The sequence below is a fragment of the Dama dama genome, chromosome 20 (genome assembly GCF_033118175.1).
Source record: "Dama dama isolate Ldn47 chromosome 20, ASM3311817v1, whole genome shotgun sequence".
NCBI lineage: Eukaryota > Metazoa > Chordata > Mammalia > Artiodactyla > Cervidae > Dama > Dama dama.
The window spans coordinates 29502450-29525717 of record NC_083700.1 but is presented as its reverse complement, the minus strand read 5'-3'; the positions used below and the strand labels follow the sequence as shown (position 1 = coordinate 29525717).

Here is a 23268-nt window from a genome sequence, read left to right as displayed (position 1 = left end):
AAGAATCCTTTTGTAAGATAAATTCTCCCTAAGTATAACAACTCATAATTACAGATATTCTTTATTGGGTTACACCACTTCTGTTTTTGTCTAAGAAAGTCACTCTTCAGCTGTATCCTGTCAAAAGGACTTTTCAGTGGTCTAAATGCCTTTAGCAAGTTCCATTCTGTAAATCAAAAGCCTGCGTTCTCCCTATAACAAATCATTTGCTTGTATTTTTGCCCTGACTTAATAAATATTTTGCCTGAAAGTCATGGAGACTCTGCAGTCAGACAAACCCAGGTCTCCATTGCTACCTCTCACTAGGTATATCCTTATATAGGTCACTAATCTCAGTTTACTCATCTTCCCCAAAATGGGAACAATAATATCTATAAAGCTGTGCAAAGCATTAAATGAAATAATGTCAATGGACCAATATCTAATACAATCTTTGGCTTATAGTAGGGATTTGATAACTAGTAACCATTGCTATGTATACCCTACAATGAAAATCTCACCCATGTCATTATTTTGTTTGTTTTATTCTCCTGATTTAATGCCTTCAGCAATTAAATTAAGTTCATAACACCAGGTTTCATAGCGATAGGCCATGCGGATTTGGGCCACATTTGTCCTTCGGATATCATTTCCAGCAGGGCCTTCTTCAAGGTAATTGTTGCCCAGAAACCTTGCTTTCTCCTATAAGAAAAAAGGAAACAGAATGATTGTTGTTGCTTTTTACCCTGATATGGACAATAATTACATCCTCCACAAAGATTCCTTCCTTACATTAGCTACAGGCAAGAGGAAAACAAAAAACCACTAAGAGCACTCATCCAGTGCCTCAATGTGCATGGTCTGCTGAGAAATAAGTGTATTTTATTTTCCTTGCCCACAGTCCTAACCAGAGAGAATAATTCTTTCTAGACCCTGTCCATAGTAACTGCACATGATTCCTGAAATAATTTTTCAACATGTGTTTCTTCAACTAATTTTTCAATATTCAGGTTACCAAATTCCAGACTCAGAAGGATAATCAAAGGCAGGTCTACCTCATGAGAAATTCCACATTGCAGAACACTGTTTCTTGCCACTTCACACATATCACAGGTACTCAGCTTGAAGACTTGTGCAGCAATGGCATATTCTTCCATTAGGGGCTCCTTGGGTTATTTATTTAAAAGAGGGAAAGAAAAAGGGATGCATTAAAAGAAATAACACACATCCTGCACAAAAGAATAGTGAAATATCATGACTCAACTTTAAAATTCTAGATGGTAAGTAACAGTTCAGCAAAATATACTTGTATTGCTCAAAATCCCATATGTGTACCTTGGTGAAGTGGAATTGCATTGGGTCATCTGTAGACAGTGAGATCATTAGCCCTTTCTGGAGGAAATCTAAAAAAGGATTTCGGGCGTATTCTAGAAATAAGCTGTTGTTACTTAATGGCGACATAGCGATGGGAATCTGGGCTAAGAAAAACAAGTACTGTAACACAGGACTCTGAAAAGGAAAAGTGAAAAAAAATATTTTAAAATATTGGAAAAGGGATGCAAACTAGAAATGTTAAAACCCATGATCTACTTCAGGTTTTAGCTTTCAACAAAATTATCACCTATTCTTTAAATCCTGTTGTAAAAAAGAAGAATAGTTTTTAAATGTAAATATATTTAGAATAAATTTATGAGATCAGTTTTCAGAAGCATTGAGTCAAACCAAATTGTTTAATTGTCTAAGTTAATGGTCCATCTTAGGCAAAAGAATTCACCGTGAAACTTTTTTTTCTCTACAAGAAAGTTCTGACTCTCCCAAGAGGTGTTTTGAAACATGCTACAACATGAAATCTGGCAAAAACCAGTTGAAGGTAGGCCAAGCCGCCTCGCATTTATCCCTTGTCAGAGCTCTAAAATGAGTCAGGAGATCTGCATTAACCCCTCCCTGCCACTGACTAGCTAGGTAATCTTGAGCAAATTCCTTTACTTCTCTGGGCCTCTGTAAAATGAAGTGCAGTAAATAATCTCAAAAATATTTTTTGCTCTCCTTTATTTTGATTCCAGTGTTGATAATGACTTGTGACAAAATAATAAGGAGGAAAAAAGTGATCCCTCTTGCTCCCACAAAGAAGTTAAGGTTGAGAAGTAAGCCTCCAACTCACCTTTTTTAAATTCAGGCCATGAGAGATGTTATCTGCCGTCATGAATGCTGTCATGAGATGAGTGAGAGCTCCAGCTTCCCCACAATGAGGTCGGAACAGAAACGTGTTCATGCCTCGTTCCCTAGGGAGATGGAGCTATTATAGGAATCACAGGTGACTGACCAGAACCTGACAACCATTCTGGGCCTAAAGTGATTTACAGAAAATCTGGTAGGAAAAATTAACACTCTGAAAGGGAGTGGGGTATCCAAAGGATTCAGCAAATCAGATAATTCCAGTTCATGCTGTTTAGTCACTCAGTCGTGTCCTACTCTTTGCAACCCCATGGACTGTGGCCCACCAAGCTTCTCTGTCCATGGGGATTTTCCAGGCAAGAATACTGGTGTGGGTTGCCATTTCTTCCTCCATGGAATCTTCCCCACCCAGAAATCAAACCTGCATCTCCTGCATTGACAGGCAGATTCTTTACCGCTGAGCCACCTGGGAAGCCCAAAAACTCTTCCTAAAACACAGACTTTTTGGAAAATGAGGCAATATAGGATATGAGGTTATGGAGAAAAGTTAAGATTTGATTACCTGAACAGAAACATCTTTGGTTACCACCAAAGTTTACCAATATCACCATGTCATTTCTTCTGCTACTCACACTTTAGGGGGAAAAGGTTTCCAGAAAACCCCCTTATAATAGTCCTATATTTCTTCCTTGCTCAGATATACCAAAATGGGCAAAATGTATGCAATTTTATCATAAATTGCACAGTGATAAGTGTAGATTCCTAAACTTCCAGAGAAAAGGAATTGTGAAAGTTACTGAATACTCCAAAATATCCATCCCCCCTCCTCAAATAAATAAGGAAACTGAAGAAAAAGTCAAGGGAAAGAAATTTCTTCTCTGGGCCAACTGGCAGCATCCCTCAACCACTGAGGGTGCCAGTGTATGAGGAAAGAAGTGTGTCAGATAGATTCTCTTTCCAGTTCTCATCTACTTACTTTCTCAGGCTGTTGAGCACCATGATGTTTGCATACATGTAGTAGGTATAGTAAGTGTAAGATGGGTTCTTTTCCATGGTCCACTCCTGCGGCTTAGGGCTCTTGGAGGAGAACATGTGGCCGCTGTGTTTGGACTCATCATCTACACTGTCGAAGCCCGTAATCTGTCAGGAAAAATGAGCAGGCAATGGGTTTAGTCTGAATGCAGAGACCCAGCCCTCAGACGGACTTTCAGCTCCCAGAGGCAAGGACCAAATGTCAGAGATAGGCACCAAGAATTCATCATGGCTAGGTATGCAGGCTGGTTCATGTGCAGCTTTAGGAAGGCCCACGAGGTCATGCTTACGTGCTTGAGGAAAACACTGAGGTCTGGGTGAGCCTGAGGGTTGATGGTGGCCTCGAACACTGGCATGAAAATATTCTCCAACATCTTTCCAAAGTGTGGAAGGAAGTTTTTAGATCGAAACACATCACTAGAGGCAGAAATGAAGAGAATTTAGGAGGAGAAGATATTGGGACTGATAGTTCAAAGCGAAGCCCAAAGACAAGCAAAGGGCCAAATGCCGTGTTTAAGAAAAGACCTAGTGTTTCCATCCTAGGTCCACCCTGGTATATTCTTCTTGGTTACCCATAAAGAAGGATTCAATTTGGGTTTGACATTTGTTGTTGTTTAGTCTCTAAGTCATGTCTAACTCTTTTGTGACCCTAAGGACTATAGCCCACCAGGCTCATCTGTCCATGGGATTTCCCAGGCAAGAATACTAGAGAGGGTTGCCATTTCCTTCTCCAGGGGACCTTAGGTTTGGCATAGGAGGTATAAATTTCTTGCTGGACCACATGCACCTATACTATATCTTCTACAAACGCTCTGAGGTGAAAAAAAAAAAAAAAGTTTAAATCTTCACAGCTAAGGCCAGATAGAGAATGAAGAGTATGGGAACTATGTCATGAAAAGGTCAATGATTTTTTTATGTGTGGTATACAAGATGGTGAACATGAAACACTTATCAAGAACACCTCTGATATGCTATAGCCAGAGGCAATCTAACAAACTCTAATACAGCACTTAATATTTGCCACCCACTCTTTTGAGTGGCCAGAAGTATTAGCTAATTTAATCCTCATAACAACACAATAAATTAGGTACCCTTATGAAAGTGAAAGAGGAGAGTGAAAAAGTTGGCTTAAAGCTCAACATTCAGAAAACTAAGATCATGGCATCTGGTCCCAGCACTTCATGGGAAATAGATGGGGAAACTGTGTCAGACTTTATTTTTGGGGGCTCCAAAATAACTGCAGATGGTGATTGCAGCTGTGAAATTAAAAGACGCTTACTCCTTGGAAGGAAAGTTATGACCAACCTAGATAGCATATTAAAAAGCAGAGACATTACTTTGCCAACAAAGGTCCGTCTCGTCAAGGCTATGGTTTTTCCAGTGGTCATGTATGGATGTGAGAGTTGGATTATAAAGAAAGCTGAGCGCTGAAAAATTGATGCTTTTGAACTGTGGATGTTGGAGAAGACTCTTGAGAGTCGCTTGAGCTGCAAGGAGATCCAACCAGTCCATCCTAAAGGAGATCAGTCCTGGGTGTTCATTGGAAGGACTGATGCTGAAGCTGAAACTCCAATACTTTGGCCACCTGATGCGACAAACTGACTCATTTGAAAAGACCCTGATGCTGGGAGGGATTGGGGGCAGGAGGAGAAGGGGACAACAGAGGATGAGATGGCTGGATGGCATCACCAACTCGATGGGCATGAGTTTGAGTAAACTCTGGGAGTTGGTGATGGACAGGGAGGCCTGGCGTGCTGTGATTCATGGGGTCGCAAAGAGTCGGACATGACTGAGCGACTGAACTGAACTGATGACCCCATTTTAAAGATGATGAAACTAAGGCACAGAGAGGTCATGAAACTTGCCAAAGGTCACACAGCTAGTAACTGGTAGAGTTAGGATTCAAGTATAGCCAGCCCAGGGCCAGGGCCCATGCTTCTAACCACCACACTTCACTGCCTCTCTGTCATAATAATATTAGACAGGAAGTTTTACTCCATTCAAAAAAGTTATTCTTTTGGGACTTTCCTGGTGGTACAGTGAATGAGAATTCACCTGCCAATGCAGGAGACACAGGTTCAATCCCTGGTCCAGGAAGATTCCACATGCCATGGGGCAACTAAGGCCATGTGCCACAACTACTGAGCCCACATGCAGCAACTGCTGAAGACCACAGGTCCTAGAGCCTCTGCTCTGCCACAAGAGAAGCCATTCCAATGAGAAGCCCATGCACTGCAACTAGAGAGTAGCCCTTGCTCTCTGCTACTGGAGAAAGCCCACACAGAGCAATGAAGACCCAGAGGAACCAAAAATAAAATAATAAACAATAAGTTTTTAAAGTGTTCCTCTTTTTTTTTGGCTAAAGAGAGAGGCTAAAGCTCTTATATTATCACAGGGCACACAGAACACAGAGGCAGATGGCCAGACAATACACCAATACTTAAGTTAGATAGAAGATCAGTGATACGAATATCCCCGAAGGGAATGAGTAATTAGCAGGTGATAATACCATTGATAAATAGCCATTGATTATGGAGAACTTGAGCACTTGTAGATGAGATAATCAGCAGACAGTAGTTGAAGTTCTGATACAAGAAAGCTACACCCCAGTACAGATGTGCTTGGGAAAGAAGGAGCTGGACACAGAAAAGAGGACCGAAAGAAAGAAAATGTACAGTAAAATGTACGTAGTTTTTCTCCTAGCTAAGTTTTAATCATTCTTAGTAAGTTATTTTGTGATCTGCATCAAGTTCCCTGTTTAAAAAAAACAACCTGGTTAGAAAACTGAACTGAAATGATCTTCCTACCTGCTGTCTGTGATTAAAAGTGCTAAACCTAGAGTGGACAACACCAGGCACCCACCGGGGACCCAGCACCGAGTGCCATAAACAAAGCTTGTGTCTGTCCAGACGTGCTGCCCGCTCTTTGTTCATGTGGAGGAGGCGAGGGCAGGTGGGCTGAGGCAGGCTTTAGGGTTTCCGGTGAGCAGTTACGTACTAGATCCTGGGGACCTGGATCATCCATGTCATGTTGGGGCAGTAGATGCGGTTTTGGACGAACCAGGTGGAGAGTTTGCTCCACTCCTCAGGACTGCGGCCATAGATGGACAGGCGGGGCTCAGCGTGCTGGTACTTGGCCTCCACCAAGTCTGCACCGACCTCCTGCAAAGCCAAGAGAGGAGTCCCTCAGGAGTCTATACCTGTGGGGTCTAGGGAGAGGAACCTTAGGGGTCTAGGGAGAGGAACCTTCTTAGGACCTAGAGGTCCTAAGAAGAACAGAGGTCATGAGAAAGGAAGGCAGAGGAAAACTATCAAGGTTAAGATTTAAGGAGACTGACAGGTGAGGGGCATCTAGTTGGGGTGAAAGACTGATGGGACCTGATGGAGTCCACAGAGAGAAAGCGTCAGACTACAGATGATGCGATCCGAAGGCACTGCTGCAAACGAATTCAACTTTCATACGACCCTTATCTCCCAAAACACACATCTCCCAACTGCACCTGTCATTCCTGTCTCCTGATGTTCAAGTGTCATGAAGATCAGGGTGGGTTCTGATCCTGACTCTTCCCGAACTTACAACTCCACAAGTCTAGAAGAACCAGCTCCTTAATCCCAAACCCACACCCTCAGCTTCTCTGTCCTAGGAATCAAGGCCTTCAAAAATCATTTCAGTGGATGTTTCACAAGAAATGATCCCATTCATTTGTGTAGTGTTTGACCCAAGTGATAGCACTCTCTCTCCCGCCCTCCTCCCTCCTTCCCCTTCTTCTTCCCGGCTTCCGTCCCCCCTTCCTTCTTCCTTCCCTCCCTTTCTTCTCCCCCCTCCTCAAGAATCAGGCCAGGTACCATAGATCTGGTTGGTTCTCCCTCACCTTGATGATAGTGGCAAAATATTCCCCATTAATGTAATTGTCTGTCTTCAGGTAGAGGTCCCGTAGCTCACTTGCTCCTACGGGATTGTATTTGTCATTGAACTTATCAAAACGCTGGAAAGTCTGACGTCCCTGCATCAGGAAACAAGAACACAAGCGTATCCTTATCAGAGCTGCCTGGACGCAGAGAGTTAGGGAATGACCGCAAGAAACTGGGACCTGTTATAAGGGGAAGGGCTTGGGCTCCAAGAATGGAATACAGGATAGCTGACAATGAGGGAACCTTGAAATTGTTCATGGGTTCTTTCTGTCAGCATGGTAAGCCCACATGGTTAAAAGAGCTCTGAGAAGGGAGTGTTTGTAGGAGAAATGCTTGTGGGTTCTGAGTATTAGATGAAACTGACATTATCAACTTACAGCATGAACATCCAGAGAATCAACAGTCAGGTCGTAGGGATGCATTTTTAATTTAGCAAAAAGTTCCTTTAGGGTCAGATTTTTCTCCTTGGAGCTATAGACCACTCTGTCAGCATCAATTTGGTAAGATTTCTTAATAAAGCGCAGTAGATGTTTCTGGTTCATACAAGCAGCGGCATGGATATGAGTGTCCACCTGTGTGTACATTCAGGTCAAGAAAAACCAACAATCCTTAATGCTTAGTTACGCTGCTCTGTTAGAGGCTACAGTGCCCACAAATCCCACTATGCTAAGAGAAAGGAGTAAACGATAGGGGTGTGACCTGACAGTTGGTATAGGTGGTCAAGCAAGAATGAACACATAGAACCTTTTTGTGTCCTTGTAAAAATGTGAACGTTTAGGCTGGATGAAATAATATTGCCTGCTTCTCTTACATATCTGTAACATCCAATTTACTTCCTACATTTGATCCACACAAAATTCTTGGGGACAATTTTCCACCCCTGAGACACAACTAGAAGTGGAGTAGTTGCCAGAGTTTTCAGCCCCAAGGGGAGAAATGATTGAACTAATGCATCCATGGTACAGTGATGACACTTATGAGTTAGGTATTTTTATAAGAACAATTTTATAAGTGGAAGTTTGATAAATTAAGCAATTCGCCCAAGTGTACATGGATGACAAAGCCACGATTTGGTCCCAAATCTCTGTTCATATATTTCCTACTCCCACGTCCTTGCAATCATTTAAATGATCAGAATGCATCCTTGAAATGTTTGTAGTTGATTAGTTTTCCACAAGGTTTAGATCATTTGATATTCACAATCCTCCTGTGAGCTAGATTGAGCAGATATATTTTCCAATTTTACAAATGAGGGAACCAAAACTCAGAAATATTTAGTCACTTCCCCCAATGTTTTACAGTCAGGAAGTAGAAGAAAAAAGACTAGAATGAAGATCTTCTAAATCCTAGAAGAGTGGCTTTTGAGGTTTATTTGTTTTTGTTATTTTTGTTGTTGATGATAAGCATAACTTTGATGGCAATAATGTGGCAACCCTTTCTATGTGGAAAACAGTAGGAAAGGCATTTGCATCTTTTAGACATCATCTATTTGCTTTCACTAAATTCCACTGAATCTGCAGAAATTTTAAATTAATCAGAAAAACAGTATCTTTCTTATCTTGTTCAAGGAATAATTGTATTAATATTTCCAGGAATGATCTCTGAGCCGCAAACACGTTTACCTTCCTGCAGTTGTAAAAATCCCGGTGAGGGTTGTTCTTCAGCTCCTTCAATTCATCCATCTCGTTGAGCATCTGATGGACCTGGAACTTGGAGGAGAGAAACTTCAGGCGCCGATGGGTATAGGTCTTACTGTGAAAAATTAAATCACATAATTGTAAAAAATTTCAGACATTTAAGGAACAGTCAATTTCAAAATCATCAGTGGTACCCTTATCACCTTTATCACAAACAATTATGTTTGTTTCCAAATGGAACTGACTTATTCTGCATTAATCTAATTTGAAAAGTGTTGGGCTTCAAGGACTTAATTTTTTCATCAAAGTTGGACATAAATAATAATGAGGGAAGATTTTGGTTTAAATCCTGGCTTAGCCACCTGTGTGACTTTGGACAGATTACTTAACTCATCAAAGTCTCAGCTTATAAATCTGGAGTTATAAAAAATACCCACCTCATACAATGATTATGAAGAGTGAAAGAAGTAATGCACTTAGTGTTTAATGTGTGTTTGAACATAGTAAGCTCTTAATAAATCCTTAGTCTTACTATCAGTAGTAGTAACAGTAGCAGTAGTTCAGGTCTTAACACTTACACAGGTCCTTGGGCAATTAAAGCAAGTAAAAAATTCATATCATCTAAGAATCTGTCCAGATTTGGGTAAGGAAGTGGCTTGGGCTCATCTTTGCTGGCTGCTTCTTCATTAGGATAGACGTAAACGACACCATCCTTCATTTTGAGCTGATAACCCAGATTTTCTGGGAGGTTATCTGTTTGGAAAGGGTCTTCTCCCTTCTTCATGGGAGGGGTAAAGACTTTTTCAATAAAACACACAATAATATATCAGCATATAGAATGAATGACCACATAAAAATAGCCAAAATTAAATACTATAAGATCTCATTTGTTTGGAATTCTATACGTCATTAAGTTGTAATTATCCAAAGCCAAGCTAAAGTTCATTTTTACATTATTTTCCAAATGTGACTAATTTAGTAGTATAAAATAAGCCTAACATTTTATCTAGTGCAAAAATGATTTTCAAGTTCTTTAGAATACTGTTTAATTTGCTATACCACTTACAAATCATTTTAATTATTTAACAAAGTTGTTTATCAAAGTCTTCCTGACAGAGTATTTTATTAACATATGAGATGATTGCATAGAAATAAAAATAGAGTTAAAAAGTAGAATTTGGACTTTCCCCTTATTTAAACGTCTCTATCAGTCTTTATTTAGAACGGCTATTTTTTAATAGACTTGATTTTTCAGAGTGGTTTTAGGTTCATGGCAAAATTGAGCACCAAGTGCAGAGTCCTCATATACCCCTATCCTCACACAGGCATAGCCTTTCCCACTATCAACATTTTCAGTCAGAATGGTACATTTGTTAGAAACAACAAACCTACACTGACACATTATTATCATCCAAAGTCCAGAGTGTTTACCTTAGGGATCACTCTTGGTAGTGCATATTCTATGAATTTTAACAAATGAATAATAACATGTATCTGCTCTCATAGTATCATGCAAAATAGTCTCCCTGCCCTAAAATCCTTTGTGCTCCATCTAGAGTGGTTTTAATACAAACAGAAATATAAAATAAATTCTAAACATAATTCTTGCTGTACTTATATTTCCCACCTTGTAAAGCACATGCAATTTTTGCGAATGGATTTGAGAAAGGATAATGTGGATGAAAGTCCCCTTCTTTCCACTGCTAACAATTTCAACCTAAGAAAGCTGAGGACAAATTCCACATTGTTACAGGCTTTAGAGCACTCCTTTTACTTTCAACAAGTATATGTCCAAGGCATCAGAAAATCTGCCATTTGCAAGTGATGACTAAAAGGTCAGAGTAAGAAAAATAATATAGAAAGAAAAAGCTTGCATAGTTTCTACACAAAGCTGAGAGATAAGGAACACGAAAGAAATAGTACATTACTGCATCAAATATCAACTTTCAAATACTTAAATATACTAGAGATATAAAATATAATATTGGAGAAACAAAGGTGAGACAAGCAACCTAAATGTCAATATTATAGAAGATGAACAAACCAATCCAGTTATCACACTGGACACATGTTTAATATGATTTTAATAATCAAAGGAATTAAAGAGAGAGGGTTCTAGATCTGGAAATCTTTAACAGCATAGTTTGATAGTTAAAAAACCTTAAATATTTATCTCTTCTGAAATTTCACTTCTAGAAGCCTAATCCTAAAGCTAAAAAGCAACTGCACAAAGATGATTTATTAATGATAAAGATGCTTATCATAACCTTGTTGGAAGTAAATTTTTAAAAGTTGGAAATCTAAGTGCTTAAAAATAGGAGTTGATTACATAAATTATGATATAATTATACTATGGAATTTATTAAATTGTGAAATTATTAAAATTTGATTATGTTTAAATAGGTATTTTATACTGCTGCTGCTAAGTCTCTTCAGTCGTGTCCGACTCTGTGCGACCCCATAGATGGCAGCCCACCAGGCTCCCCCGTCCCTGGGATTCTCCAGGCAAGAACACTGGCGTGGGTTGCCATTTCCTTCTCCAGTGCATGAAAGTGAAAAGTGAAAGTGAAGTCGCTCAGTCGTGTCTGACTCTTAGCGACCCCATGGACTGCAGCCACCAGGCTCCTCCGTCCATGGGATTTTCCAGGCGAGAGGACTGGAGTGGGGTGCCATTGCCGTCTCTGTACTTTATACTAAACAGAAAGTAAAAAATGAGACATGTAAATAAAATGCTATGGAAAGTCAAAACGTGTAGCTTATTTTTATCCAGAGGTCAGAGGAAGGCAGGAAATGATAATGTTTGGGCAGTACCTTGAAGGATGACACTGGATCTGGATATGCGGACACATAGTAAGAAAATGAAGGGAAGGGCAGTGGGACGCAGGGAACCGCACGGAAACAGTACCGGCGCAGGAATGTGCTGAAGTAAATGGTTTCCACCCAGAGCAAAAAGTTCAAAGGAGGAGCAAAGGAGGTAAGGTTAGAAATAGATTGAGTGTGCAAGTCCAAAAATAAATAAGTAATAGACAAACAAAAGATAGAGACTTTCCTGGCAGTCCAATTGTTAAGACTCCACGCTTGCAGGGGGCATGGATTTGATTCCTGACTGGGGAGCTAAGATCCCACATGCTGTGCAGCATGGCCAAAAAAAATTATCTTTTTAATTAAAAACAAAAACAAAAACAGAAGAAAGACAGATGGTAGACCTTGAAAGCCAATCTAAAGACTGGACTTATTGGGGGAGTCATTAAAGACTTTTGTCAGGAGAAGGATGTGCTCAGATTTGTGTTATAATAACTGGTACCAAAGTGAGGATGAATTGAGAGAGAACAAGGTTAGAATTTAACAGAGTAATTAGGAAGCTACTGCAACAATCCAGACAAAGAGAAATAGGGGCTTAAATTTAGGCTTGGGGAATGGTGAAGAGAGGAGGTTCTGAGAGATATTGTACAGACTGAATCAGATAATTGGGCATTATGGGGCAGAAGAGAGGATGGAGCTGAAGATGACTATGATACTTCAAACTGTTTATACTTATAACCTTAAGTTTATAAACCATGAACTTATGGTTTAGACTTAAAACCATGGGAGCATATTTAATCATTAGTAGTTAAACCTAAGGGCTTTCTTGGTGGCTTGGTGGTAAAGAATCTTCTTGCCAATGCAAGAGACTTAGGTTTGATCCCTGATCCAGGAAGATCTCCTGAAGAAGGAAATAGCAACCCACTCCAATATTCTTGCCTGGGAAATCCCACGGACAAAAGAGCCTGGTGGGCTACAGTACATGGGGTTGCAGAGCTGGACATGACTGAGCGACCGAACAATAACAAGTTAAACCTCAAACTATATTCCAGAAATTATATAAGAAAATTACTTACCTGGATAGAAGTTCTCATTTGCTACCCAAGCCTCACCATCAATGTTCCTCAGATATTTGGAAGGGGTTTTTGGAAATCTCTGAAATGACTTCTGCATATACTTCTCCCGTATACACAATGCCCGATAAAGACCTTTGCAAACCATTTCAAAATCTTCAACTGTAACCTACCAAGAAAATTTCAGAGTAGCACCTATAAAAATTGCAGAAGTGGGTAAAGCTTGTCTTTGGCATCTCCCAGCTCTCCCGCTGAGCTGGCCCTGCTGAGCCTCCTCTGCCCACCCGGCTACTTCCCATTTGACTTGGACCCTGGGTCTCCCTCCACGAGCAGGTCCAGAAGTTTTTTAGCTCTTCTATTTCTACCAAGACATATCTGTCCTATGAGTCTTTCCTTGAAGTCCCATGTTTGTTTTTGTTTTTCGTTAGATACAAGCAATCATCCAACAAATATGATGAAAAGAACCCATTCTAACATGGAAAATACTTCTTCCTGGTGACAAACAAACATTTTAAGTATGCACTTCTGAAAATAGTACCTCAATTGAAAGACAAAGTTGGTCTAGCTTGAGAACTCAAACCACTTGCTCAGTGTGGGAAATACTGGGGGAGGAATAAGGTGTCACACGGCCTTCAAACCCTGCCATGCACACACTGCCTTCTGTAGCTAGAGACAGACAGAACATCATCCTGTTAGAACTCATTCTTCGGGATGGTTTCAAAGAGAACTTAATCTGGAATTACAAATAGAAAGACTCTAGAGTAAAAATTTCTTAGAACTGCAGCAAATTTCCTAAACTGGTCTATTTCTCTTGCCCCATACCTGACTCCCAGCCAGGCCTGGCATGCCCAAGAAGTTGTAATTTGAAATCATTGCATGCTCATCATCAGGGCCTGACAACTTTCTGGGACCAACCCCAACATAAGCTTGCCCCTGATGGTTTGAGGTCCAGCTATTGATCCTAAACAGTTGAATTCTTTTAAAGACCTGCTGACCTTAGCCAAGATATTCTGACAGGGGTACTAGGTCTAAGGGGTCTGCTTCCAAGGGCATGCTTGTTTCTTTGCCATCTAACAGACTACCTATCAGCTCCTTGAGGACAAGAGCTGGATCTTATTCACCCTCGCATCCTCAGCACTTAGCGCACAGTGCCTGGCACAGAGGAGGTGCTCAGTAAGGACTGATAACATTGAATTGGTTGTTTATCTAGGATGAATGGCCTTGGGAACCCTAATTCTCCCCTTTACCTCTCTGTTCAGTTATGAAGGTGAAGACTGGTTCAGGTACAGACCATGACCAGGTGAAATGCAGCTCAACAGATTAGTCACTTTCAGCCAACAGGTGTAGCCACATACTTGGTTCTTTAAAAACTCTAAGCCAAGGTTCTAGGTGCCTTCCAGCTTTTATAGGAGGAGAAGCTACTCCCTGACTTCTGAGAACCTTGTCCTTTTTCTCATCTTCTTTCTTTTCATTCTTGTTTTCATTTCCACCAAGCACATAGGGATTGAGTTTGACTCTTAATATTTGTGGTTTTATGGAACTTTGGACTCTTCCAAACTACTATTAGTATATGTGCTGCCGAAACGAGCACGGACTCTTCCAAACTATTATTAAACATTTAATTTCAATTATCTAGCATCTAAAATCTCTGCCGCTTGTAGAGCACACATGTTACCACACAGAAAACAAATAAAGAAAAACAGTGTCCATTTTATTGCTCTGTCACTTTTTTGGTTTATTTTTAATGGGAGGATAATTGTTTTACAATGTTGTGTTGGTTTCTGCCATACATCAACATGAATCAGCCATAGGTATATATGTATCTCCTCCCTCTTAAGATCCCCTCCCACCCCACCCCACCCTTTTAGGTTGTCACAGATTGCTCTGTCACTTTTAAATATCTTGGGACTAACACTAAGTGGGTCAGTTACATGAGAAGAGGGCTTACGACTGGTCATTAAAACTATATTTGGAGCATAGACTGATGGCTAAACAGAAGTTTCACCAACATGATGCTGATTCTGCAAGCTCATGTGGCAAAGATTTATTAATTGAACAACTGTTCTGGACAGAACAGGCAGATCAAGTTGTTTGCAACATGAGTTTACTATCTCTGTGGCATACTAGTATCTGTTCCAAATAGTAATCTACTGTGTAAGCATCTGCAATGAAATTGGAGAGGACAGTTGGTCGAAAAACAATAACCCCATGAGAATGTTCTAACCTCTCTCTCATCTTCTTTTCTCAGTCTCTCCACGCTTCTTTCCTCTTCTCCCTCTCTTTCTCCTGCTCTGTTTTCTTTGATTGGTTTATGCTACCTGCAGCCCTTCTCTCTATCCTGCTCTGGGTACATGTTTCTACCAAGAGCCTCCATGCCTTCCTGAGGCTCCCTGTTTTGCTTTATCATACCTCAGTGAGACTAGATCAGTAGCTATCTCTTTGTTTTTTTTGCCAAAATTTGTCCACTGTTTTCTGTAACACACATTCTGTAACACACAGTATGTAGCCACATTCTACTGCATATTCTCATGGGCAAGCAAATGAGATAAAGGAAGAGAAATTATGTGAGATGATCAAAGCAAAATAGAAATATGTCATAGCATGTTGCAAACAACAAGTTCCTATGTATAGCATAGGGAGCTATATTCAATAACCTGTGATAAACCATAATGGAAAAATATATATATTCATATATATTCATAAGTATGTTCATATATATATATGAATCACTTTGCTATACAGCAGAAATCAACACAACATTGTAAATCAGTAATACTTCAATAAAATTTTCTGACTTCCCTGATGGCACAGTGGATAAGAATCCGCCTACCAATGCAGGGGACACAGGTTTGATCCCTGATATGGGAAGATTCTACATGCCACAGAGCATCTAAGCCAAAGAGCTGCAACTACTGAGCCCATATGCTGTACCTATTGAAGCCCTTGTGCCTAGAGACTGTGCTCTGCAACAAGAGAAGCTACAAGGAGAAGCCCGCTCACCGCTACAAAGAGTAGCCCCTGTTTGCTGCAACTAGAGAAAAGCTGTGCAAAGCAATGAAGACCCAGCACATTCAAAAATAAGTAAAATAAAATATCTCTCGAATTCATAGCATATTGCTATTGAAATGAGATAATAAAGGATAGCAAAGGGCAAGTGAGCTTACACTTTCCTCAAAAGGAAGGGGAGGAAGAAAAGAAGCTGAAACAATCAAGCTAAGTATCTCCCAGCAGCTACGTCTGAGAGGTAGGAAGCAACTCACCCCAGAGGCATAATCACCAGTGATCTGCACTCTCTGAAAATCAGGCACAGTCTGGTAGGTGGGAGATGAAGAAATGTATTCATCGATGAGGGACAGTTTGGTGGAAGATGTTTCAGTGTGTGGAACAGACAAACTAATAGTCTTCCGTCCGAAGAAACGCTTTTTTCTGAGTTTGAAATTGAAAAATAAATTAAGATTTCACTTTATCTTCATTTGGAGTTTCATTGTGATAAACTTGATGTTTTATTATTTTGAAACAATTTTATTTTGAGGACAAACAGTGAAAATTCAATGTGGGCTGGGAGTCAGGAACAGAATCTAACCAAATGGTAGGAGGTATCACCTAAGTGTCCCTCTTTTCCTGTATACCTGGGAATAGTGGGCCTTAGGAAACATACTAGAAGATTCTCAGCACAACACTGTTCTGCACAGTGCAGAACAGCCAGTCTGGGTGTTGCCCACTCCCAGCAGAACAGCCAGTCTAGGTGTTGCATAAGCACAGGCCGTGTCACTTAGTATCCTTGCCATTTTGTGCATGTCCCTTAAATTCTGTGAACTTGTCTCTCTATCTAAAAAAATGGTGTATTAATGTCTACTATATAGGAATTCTGTGAGATTTAATGTCTATAAAATGCTTAGCACAGTACCTGGAACTTGTAAGCTGCTTAATCAATTTTCCTTCCTCAAATCAACATGTCTTCATTAAGTTTCTACTTTGATACATATCCTGTGTTAGGTCCTACAGGGGATACTGAAGGAGGTGGATTACTGTTTTTTCCTTGAGAGTGACAGTGAAAGTCTCCCAGTCATGTCCAACTCTCTGCAATCCCATGGACTATACAGTCCATGGAATTCATCAGGCCAGAACACTGAAGTGGGTAGCCTTTCCCTTCTCCAGGGGATCTTCCCAACCTCGGGATCGAACCCAGGTCTTCCACATTGCAGGTGGATTCTTTACCAACTGAGCCACCAGGGAAGCCCGTTCTTTCTTTAAAGACATGAAATCAAGGGAAGGACAGCAGAACAATTTTTCCCAGTGAAACTGGCTGGGGTGGGGGGGCGGTGGGGGTGTGAGGGGCGTGCTATGAGGAGGGAGTTCCAAGTAAGCAGTCAGTAATAGGTTTGAAGACTAAACTGTGGCACACAGCAACAGGTAGTGAATACTAGAGTGATTCAAATAAGGGAAAATAGAGTTTGTGGAGAGGGATCTGTTCAGGGAACATAGTAACTATGCATCGCAAGCATAGGATGGGCAGGACATGAGGGCAGAAATAGAGGGCTGTATCCCTGAGGCCTCGAGGAGGTCAGACTGGCCAGAGGGAAGGATTCCTGTCAGGGAGCACAGCAATAAGGTTGACTAAGGACAGTCTGAAGATGAGGCTCTTGAGTTCCAGTTTCTACACCGATAGTGCAGAAATTGAATGAGTGCACAGTAGCTATCACCCACTTTGTTTTGGAATAATCACAATAATCACATAGTAGATCATTTCCTCTTGTTTGGGTGGATGTGTGTGTGATCAGTTGTGTCCAGCTCTTTGTGGCCCCATGGACTGCAGCCTGCCAGGCTCCTCTGTCTATGGAATTTTCCAGGTAAGAATACTGGGGTGGGTTGCCATTTCCTCCTCCAGGGGATCTTCCCAACTCAGGCATCAAACCCACGTCTCTTAATGTCTCCTGCATTGGCAGGCAGATTCTTTACCACTGAGCCACCTGGATAGGGCTTGGGTGGATAGGGAGGCTTCAGCTAAAGGCAGATGAATATGAAAGTAAGAAGGCCACTGTTTTCTTCTTTTTTAGTCTTTGTCACTTTGCCCTAGGGTATAGTGTGTGTGTGTGTGTGTGTGTGTGTGTCTGGGGGGGTAGGGGGATTTTTAGTTCTGGCAGAGTTTTTCCTCCAAGTTGAATCATCATTCAGAGTGAACCATTGGTCCTGACACTTCCCCTTACTTGTGTCCCAATGTACAAAGCATTCCCCTTACACCGCTTACCTCCTGTGTTCTGTAGGGGTGGACTGGGTCTCCAGATGGATCATGTGTGCAAACATCTCATGTTGAGAAATTGGACAGATATCATCCACATCAAAGGGGGAAATCTCATGACGGCCTCCCTCATCTTTGACTTCAGAGGCAAACACTTTTTCAGCAAAGCTACGCATTGCATCATCAATAGCTAAAAGAGGTTTTCATGTGTTAGTCTTCAAGCACTTTCTCAGAACTCACCTAACGGTTTCTGCTACATGTAAGGCACAGTGCTAAGGATGGCCCTGGATACATGTGTGCCCTGCTCTCTGACAACTGTGCCAGAAACTTGATGGAGCTTAATGCCTATTTTCTCTTTAGTGGGTTTCTGTGTGGGTAGCTAGGAAACTCACTCTCAAAATCACAAGTCAGATTCTTACAGCACACTTTGAAAGTGAAAGTGTTAGTCGCTCAGTCATGTCTGACTCTTTGTGACTCCATGGACTGCACGCTGCCAGGCTCCTCTTTCCATGGGATTTCCCAGGCAAGAATACTGGAGTGGGTTGCCATTTCCTACTCCATGGATCTTCCCGACCCAGGGATCGAGTCTGGATCTCCTGCATTGCAGGCAGATTCTTTACTGTCTGAGCCACCAGAGAAGCCCACAGCACACTTTAGGAGGGTCCTAAAGATGTGATCGGGCTCTTATATGATTAGTAGCTAAGATCACCTGTTTCTGGTGGGACTAAGTTTGATTTCATAGTAACCTTGCAGCACAGTCCTTCCCATTAGGTTGGTAGAGTTTTTCTGATGGTTTTAAAGCTGTGGAGGGAGTTCGTTGGTGGTCCAGTGGCTAAAACTCTGGGCTCCCAATGCAGGGGGCACAGGTTTGATCCCTCGTCGAGCAACTAAGATCTGCATGCTTCAGGGCATGGACAAATAAACAAGTAAAATAAAGATGTGGTAGGGTTGTTGATCTTTGGTGTTTTCTTACTAAAGAGAGCCAGTGATATCAGTAGTTTTGAGGAATAAATGTGTACTTTAGAGCCTTTCTTCCTCCTAGGACAGAAATTGTGTTGCTGTCACATGTCACAACCTCATTATTTTCAAATCCTGACATCTTGGTGATGTCAGGGGAGGGAGTCACTAAAATTTACTGCCCAGTGTTGGGAATCCCATTTCTTGTGGACATGTAGCTTCCATAATAAATGACCTTTGGAATGGCAATTTTACTTTTACATTCCCATTCTTACCGTAGGTGGAAGAATGATCTTTAGCTTGGCAATGAACAACCCCAAGACTTTCAGGAGAAAAGAGAACCAGTTTTATTGTATAGGGTGGTGATGGCCATCAAGTGTCTGCTTTTCTGTTAAGTTCCATTGTATTTTCCAGATACCCAACTGTTTCCATCTGAGTAGTCATTACCTTTGATATTGGACTGGCCCAGTAAGATCTCAGGGAAAAACCTGAGTGAACTTTCTAGTCAACCCAATACTTGTAAAAATCTCTTGGCATTTCCAGAAAAGAGCAGGAAGCAAATAATGAGAATGGCATACAGTTAGATATTTGGAGCAACAGTAGCAGACAAAAACATTCTTTATGTAATAACAAAGCAAACTGCAGACATAAAGATAGATCCCCACCCCCACTCTTGCCCCATTGACATCTATACAAGTCTCCAAAATGACACATTTTCAATTATAACTTAGGTAAGTGTAATGTATTCAAGTACTGTTCTGTACTTACCAACTCCTACACCTTCTTCTGCTTCAGTTTCCTTATCGATAAAGTGGCAATACTATTCCTACAAACCTTACAAGGCTCTTGTGACATCAGGTGAGATAATGTATGTGAAAATGCTTTTTTAAAGCATATTTTAAAGCAAAATAAAACATCAGATTAAACTGAATGATATGATTTGGTAGCATTGATCAGACAAATATTTGGTATTTGGAATTAGCTTTGGGTTATTAAGAAAGTGATAAATGGAATGGCTTAGTATAGGCTGAAGCATACACTGGAAATGATAGTAATTGACTCATAACTTCACCAACTCTAACGGTCAGGTCAGCCAGTTTTCAAACCTGGCTCGTCACAGCAGAGTAACAGAGAAGCCCACTATGTTGGCTGAACTTCATGCATCTATTTGTCTCATTAAACTCAAGCACTTCCTGAAACTGAAAAGCATAGTTGGATGCTATGCCTAGTGTTTTGGCAAGCACCATGATCCATGAAGGAACAGACAAAACACTAAGTAGATACATTTGATGGCCTGAGAATGCCTCCCCATCCCACAGCCAACTGTTCCCCAGAAATAGTATCATTCCTCCCTCAGCGTCATAGGCAAGCACATGCACCTCAAGGATGAATGACAAGCAGAAGTCAGAAGAGCTTTCATGCACCATGGAGAGCAAATGGAAATAGGTCGGTTGGCTATGATGATGATGAAGAGGAGGATGAAGACGAGTGTGCAACTGATTTGTCATGATGGGTCAGTGGCAGAGCTGTTGGAGGCCTAATCCTACTTGCTTGAAATTTGGCTCTTCCAAAACAAGCATCCATTATTTGGGACTGCACACATCAATTTGTTTCATGTCTTTAAACACTGTTTTTCACTAAGGTTGTATCTCCCTAAGTCACTTTAGACAGTTGAAAAGTAGAAACTCTACTCTCAAGAAGTAGCTTACATTAACACCAAAAATTATACGATTGATATTTCCTTCCACTAAATCAACCAATTGTTTTACCTTCATGTAACACAGTTGAAATCTGATTCCTAATTCAAGAGCTCTGCCTTCCAAAAATACTTCAGGGAGTGGTGGTGATTAGAGAAAGAAAAAATGAAACTGATATTTCAAAAGGTGAGTAGATAAGATTGGGTGACAAGCTAATTTATGGGGTCCCTTGGGTTTGTATAGATAATCGCCGAGTTCTGTTTTGAGCATGTTTGAGATAATGGAACATCTGAGTGGTAATGTCTTGAGGTTAAGACATCCACATTTAGATAGAGAATAGGTAAGAGGACAGAAACAAGAAGAGTGGTGAAGCAGAAAAAACCCTGGGCTACAAGTGAGGAAAAGTGTCTGTGACAGCTGTGTGGACTTGGATAAATCATATAATCACTAGGAACCTCAATGTTCATCATCATAAAAGAGGAATGTTAATAATAATAATGTCAACTTCAGAGACTTGTTTAATAAAGATTAAACAAGAAACTACATAGTACTATCCAGAAGTTGGGGATTATTATTATTAACATGGGAAGTGCAAGACTCTTGAGAAAAGGAATATCATGCTTGCTTTTTCACCCAACAGGTCCAGAAAAACATGCTTATTTCTCAGCAGTGCTTTATTAATATGTAGGAAAGATGGGTCGTAGGCCTCTCATCTGCCACATCACATCTCAGAGGAACTCAGAGGCATCATGAGTACTATTAGTCAGTCAAAGGACAAGTCTGATTTGAGATGGAAGGTAGCATACATAAAAAGTTACAATTTTATTTAAAAAATGGGATTTTATGGTATCTGATAACAAAAATGCACCATGAGAGGGTTTACTAAGGCAGGACTCAATAGATCCCCTTAGCTAATGTCTAAGCGTCTTTTTCAAAAATGTAGTTTTTTTGGTGTTTGTTTTTTTTTTTTTTGAGTCAGGATTTCCATGAGTTCATTTGCTATGCTTTGGAAGATCTATGGTCATTATAAACCTTTGATGGCTTTCAATGATATCATTAATAAACACTGCTGAAAAATACCCATATTTCTGAATTAAAGAATAGTATCCTTACAATATTGATACTTTGGCAAATGGCAGGAAAAATAGCCCCAAATACTCACGTTTTTCTTCAGCTGTATGAAGTAAAATAGAACAAGATAAAATATGTGAACAACTTTCAGAAATCATGGCTACTAATCAGTGCTTTGGAATAGAAATAGGTAGGTTGGTACAAGGAAGAGGGGGTGGTGGGATGTGTTATTAGAGCTCATTCTTCCATTTTTCTACAACTTGCTGCCATTAGAAAACCCTGGGGATGTAGTCATCATATACTTCTTCATTTTCTTTTCCTTTCTAACCTCTCTTAAATTTAGGTTTATAATTTTAAAGAAGTACTCTTTGTAAAATGTGATTTTTAAAAACATGATCCAGAGGGATGGAAAATCTTATACAATGCAGATAGCAAGTAAATGAAAATAGATAATTTGGTAAACAATTAAGTAACACCTACTAAGCAGCTATTTCTGAGAATCTATTCTACTGAGATAATCCTTAGTGTGGAAAAAACTTAGGTACAAATATTATTGTCAGAGCATATTTATACTTAAAAAAATCATAAAGAACCTAAGGGATTGGTTGAGAAAATTGGAAATATTATACAACCTTTTAAAATGATGTTTAGGAAGAGTTTAGAGTACCATGATAAATGATTAAGTTATCACGTGAAGCCAAAAGAAGGACAGGATACAAAGTCACCTGTATAATATAGTCTCAACTCTGAGTGTGTTTTTTAATTCTTTACACTTGCAAAGAATATAGTTTGAAAGAAAAACACTAACATGTTAAAAGTGTTATCTTTAGATGATGGGGATTGTGGGTTTTTAAAAAATTACTCCTTTTCTAAATTTCCCAAATTCTCTAAATGAGTGTTTATTACTTCTATTTTTCAGTGAAATTTCTTTTATTTCACATGAATCGTGTATTACTTTTATAATGAAAGAGACTTTTATTATTATTTTGAAAATTATTCTGTGTATAAACCTGGATTGTGAACCATCAGAATATACAGATTGGGTTAAAACTGCTGTTATTCTCATGATTTTCAGCTAATACTATTGCTAAGGACATTATTTATGACTCTTCTCAGAAGTGTGGCAGCACAGGTTTTGTTTAGACTAACAGAGTAGATAATGAATATCTTACATAGTTTTCTACCAGGATCATCAAGGATGCTACTACGTGATACAGTTTTAGAAGATTACCTCCCTCCTAAAACTAAAAACCAGAAACCCTTTGAAAACCTTGTCTTGTCTCTTCCTGAAGTGTATTAATTAAAAATACTATGAACCCCAAATAAAGGATTCCCAGACCTGAAATGATAGTTAAAGGAATGATTGCATATCAAAAGAATTGAACTCTCCAAACACTTTTGCACACATACCTGGAAGTTTCAACAGAGGCATTGTGCTGGGATCCTGTGTTCTAGGTAGGACAGTAGAAACGAAGAGACACCACACTGGAGGGATGACTGACTGACACTATGAAACACGCTGACATTCATTTTATTATTTTGCTTTCCCCCTGTAATTTGACCCTTCTCTTCTAAAAGGAGACAGATGAGCTGTAGACCTATTTATAACTTTAGGCATTGACAGTGAATAACAGGTGAAGCCTTCAGTGTTTACCCTGGGATTTTAGACAAGATATCTGTAGTAGGCCAAGAATT

At 40.1% G+C, this 23268-nt stretch overlaps 1 protein-coding gene across 2 annotated transcripts; it reads right to left on the bottom strand.

Moving 5' to 3' along the window:
- Positions 1 to 505: 505 nt before the first annotated feature.
- On the bottom strand, positions 506 to 23020 carry AMPD1 (adenosine monophosphate deaminase 1). 2 transcript variants are annotated; one of them, XM_061119940.1, is made up of 16 exons: positions 22984 to 23020; positions 21665 to 21676; positions 17858 to 18038; positions 15870 to 16035; positions 12613 to 12778; positions 9313 to 9532; positions 8720 to 8849; positions 7475 to 7669; positions 7058 to 7189; positions 6184 to 6347; positions 3477 to 3603; positions 3131 to 3294; positions 2141 to 2261; positions 1315 to 1488; positions 1035 to 1145; positions 506 to 681 (listed from the first exon to the last, which is right to left on the bottom strand). In XM_061119940.1, the coding sequence occupies exons 1-16, from the start codon at positions 23003 to 23005 to the stop codon at positions 523 to 525; spliced, it is 2244 nt and encodes a 747-aa protein (XP_060975923.1). In that variant the 5' UTR covers positions 23006 to 23020; the 3' UTR covers positions 506 to 522. The 2 variants fall into 2 exon arrangements, with proteins under 2 accessions (XP_060975923.1, XP_060975924.1); XM_061119941.1 differs by lacking the exon at positions 21665 to 21676 and having other exon boundaries at positions 22984 to 23005.
- Between the last annotated feature and the right edge of the window lie 248 nt (positions 23021 to 23268).

Excerpts from the sequence above, each read along its gene's own strand:
- AMPD1 (XM_061119940.1), bottom strand. The coding sequence starts at position 23,005 with ATGCCTCTGTTGAAACTTCCAG. Across the intron at positions 8,850-9,312 it reads TTAATTGCCCAAGGACCTGT|TAAGACCTATACCCATCGGC; the intron begins GTAAGTGTTAAG and ends AATTTTTCACAG. Across the intron at positions 3,295-3,476 it reads TCAGTGTTTTCCTCAAGCAC|ATTACGGGCTTCGACAGTGT; the intron begins GTAAGCATGACC and ends TTTTCCTGACAG.